This window comes from Austrofundulus limnaeus, unplaced genomic scaffold (genome assembly GCF_001266775.1).
Source record: "Austrofundulus limnaeus strain Quisiro unplaced genomic scaffold, Austrofundulus_limnaeus-1.0 Scaffold42, whole genome shotgun sequence".
NCBI lineage: Eukaryota > Metazoa > Chordata > Actinopteri > Cyprinodontiformes > Rivulidae > Austrofundulus > Austrofundulus limnaeus.
In genome coordinates, this window is record NW_013952444.1 from 435,739 (window position 1) to 439,075 (window position 3,337).

At 37.8% G+C, this 3,337-nt stretch overlaps 1 protein-coding gene across 1 annotated transcript in view; it reads right to left on the bottom strand.

Moving 5' to 3' along the window:
- Positions 1-3,222, bottom strand: part of LOC106516839 (excitatory amino acid transporter 1) — a 13,299-nt gene extending 10,077 nt beyond the window's left edge. Inside the window, exons 1-2 of the mRNA XM_014007394.1 lie at positions 3,035-3,222; positions 2,751-2,888 (exon numbers count right to left, since the gene is read on the bottom strand). Coding sequence (XP_013862848.1) covers positions 2,751-2,888; positions 3,035-3,197 — 301 coding nt within the window. The 5' untranslated portion in view covers positions 3,198-3,222. The remainder of the gene's footprint in view (positions 1-2,750; positions 2,889-3,034) is intronic.
- Between the last annotated feature and the right edge of the window lie 115 nt (positions 3,223-3,337).

Below are 3,337 nucleotides of genomic sequence, written 5' to 3' on the forward strand. Positions count from 1 at the left end.
ATCTAATAGTAATGGGGTTAATTAAAAGAATCTAGGTTTTTATTTTTTAATTTTTTGCTTGCTAGTCCTGGTTCACACTCCTTACCGGTGGTGGCGGTAATGCACCAAATGTTGTTTGCCAACCGCCATTAAAAACCAAGAAGAAAAAGAAGAGGTGTGGTACTTGCATTTGGAAGGTTTTGCTGTGAAGTAAACATGCGGTCAAAGGAGCTCTCCATGCAGGGGAAACAAGCCGTCCTTAAGCTGCAAAAACAGAAATAAACCATCCGAGAAATTGCTACAATATTAGGAGTGGCGAAATCTACAGTTTGGTACATCCTGAGAAAGAAAGCACTGGTGAATTCATGAGTGCAAAAAGACCTGGGCGCACACGGAAGACAACAGTGGTGGATGATGGCATAATAATCTCCATGGTGAAGAGAAAGCCCTTCACAACAGCCAACCAAGTGAACAACACTCTCCAGGAGGTAGGCATATCAATGTCCAAATCTACCATATAGAGAAGACTGCATGAAAGTAAATACAGAGGGTTCACTGCACGGTGCAAGCCACTCATAAGCATCGAGAATAAAAAGGCTAGACTGGACTTTGTTAAAAAAACATCTAAAAGCCTGCAGAGTTCTGGAAGAACATTCTTTGGACAGATGAAACCAAGATGAACCTCTACCAGAATGATGGAAAGAGAAAAGTATGGTGAAGGCATGGTACAGCTCATGATCCAAAGCATACCACATCATCTGTAAAACACAGCAGAGCAGTGTGAAGGCTTGGGCATGCATGGCTGCCAGTGGCACTGGGTCAGTAGTGTTTATTGATGATGTGACACAGGACAGAAACAGCCGAATGAATTCTGAGGTATTCAGAGCCGAACTGTGCACTCAGATCCCGCCAAATGCAGCTAAACTGATTGGTTGTRGTTTCATACTACAGATGGACAATGATCCAAAACATAAAGCCAAAGCAACCCAGGAGTTTATTAAAGCAAAGACATGGAATATTCTTGAATAGCCAGGTCAGTCACCTGATCTCAACCCAATTGAGCATTTCACTTGTTAAAAACTAAACTTCAGACAGAAAGGCCCACAAACAAACAGCAACTGAAAAGTGCAGTGAAGGCCTAGCAGAGCATTAAAACGTAGGAAACAGCATCTGGAGATGTCCATGAGTTCAAGACTTCAGGTTGTCACTGCCAACAAAGAGTTTTCAACCAAGTACTAGAAATGAACATTGTTTTGGCAATATTTATTTAACAAAGACAGAAATACGTGGTCCAAGAATGAAGGTACTCCGTGAGATGATCAGCTGAGTTTTATTGCAACAACAGGAACACAGAGAACAACCTGGCCTGTCTCTGTGTCTGTCCACACTACTGTTGAACACTGTTGAACACTGTGTCCCGAGAGGCCTCATATATATATTAACAAACACCATTCTGTCATCTTAGCAAGATTTGATACAAGGTCAATGGAAAACACAAAGATAAAGTTATATCTAATAATCACTGTTGTTAGCAAATCTTGTTCTGACTTTAATCATTCTATCTGCAGATGAACAGAATGTCATGAAAACCTAGGTCATTAAAAGATATCATGAATAACTTGCTTAAACATAAAAGTATTAGTTTGATTACAAAGATGTTATTTACAATTATTTAATCTATCCAATTACTTTTGAGCCTCTGAAATGAAGGGATTGTGTTTAAAAGATGCTTTTATTTTTTTGCTTTAGTTCTTCACATTTTTATGCAATAATTATGTTCAACCTACTGAATTTAAGCTGAAAGTCTGAACTTCAACTGCATCTGAATTGTTATGTTTAAAATTCATTGTGGTAATGAAGAATGTTGTATCTMTCCAAATATATATATGGACAGAACTGTAAGTTCACCCCTTTGACATCATAAACGGGTGAACTTCGCACCATCCTAGCTTTTGAACAACTGAGCCTTTCTGGGATGCTCCCTTTTATACCGAATTATGACACACACTTGTTRCCAATTAACCTGTTCACATGTGGAATGCTCCTAACGTGTTTTTTGAGCATTCCTAAACTTTCCCAGTCTTTTATTGACTCTGTCCCAGCTTCTTTGGAGCATGTTGCAGGCATCAAAATCAAAATGAGTGAATATTTGAAAACAACAACAACAACAACAACAACAACAACAAAAAAACAACAACAATGTTTATCTGTATATCTTGTCTTTGTAGTGCATTCAATTGAATACAGGATGAAAAGGATTAGCAAATCATCATATTCTGTTTTTATGTTTAATTTACTTAACATCCAAATTTCAGGGATTGGGTTTACTTTGTGCTATTTAATCATTCAGTTCATTCAAGAAATAGTATGAAATCTGTTTTGATTCTTAGTTCAATTGTCTGTTTATTTTTCTACTCTAATCTTTAATTTCAAAATGTTAGTTTGCAGTCAAGTCATATATCGCCTTAAGTTCTTATCTTTTCCTGTTCCTCAAATAAGCTTTTCTGAACATTTTGTTTTGGTCTGAATGACAGATCAAACTTGGTTTCTGACAGCAGAAACAGTAGTTAATCTTTTTTTTCAGCATAGTTTGCATCAAAGAATGACCCTCARTCCTCAGTTATAAAGCTTGTTAACCTTTACACCACACAGTAAAGAAAACTTTACTTTGTTTAGTRGCCGTGTTTCTACAATAAGACCAGAAGGAAATTACAACTCTATATCGATTTCCTAAATCCAGGCTGAGATTTGAGCCAAAATGAGGAACCCACCTGCAATCAGACTGGAAACGATGAGAGGAAGCATCATCATCTGTAGGATTCTCATCATCAGCTCTCCAGGAAAAGTTATGCACATTATTTCTCGAGCTGACATTTTAACTTGTCGCAGAGCAAAGCCCAGGCCAATTCCTCAGGTACAAAGACACAGATCAGAAAGTCAGTGTTGGTCCACAAATGGAGCAACAACGAGGCAAACAAAAACCTGACAAGAATAATAATAAAAAAATCTTGATGGAAATAAATCAGATTGAAACAGATTTCAACATTTCTCTTACCTACAGCAACAGCAACCATTGTGAGAATCACAAAAGCATTTTTCTTGAAGAAAGACCAAACATCACATTTTTTCTGAATCCACATCACTTTAGCCTCAGAGTCTCTGTTGTTCAGCTGGAAGTCTTCAGGTTGCACCATCTCTCCTGACTTCATCTCAGACATGTCTAAAGCAGTGGCAGATGCTGGTCTTTCAAGGAGAGGAAGCTCAGTTTCGGCCTACATCATAAAATGTGTAGGTTATAAATTCTATCCTCTGTTCCTTTTCAAGAAAATCATCTGTGACCCTGTCACAGATCATTTTC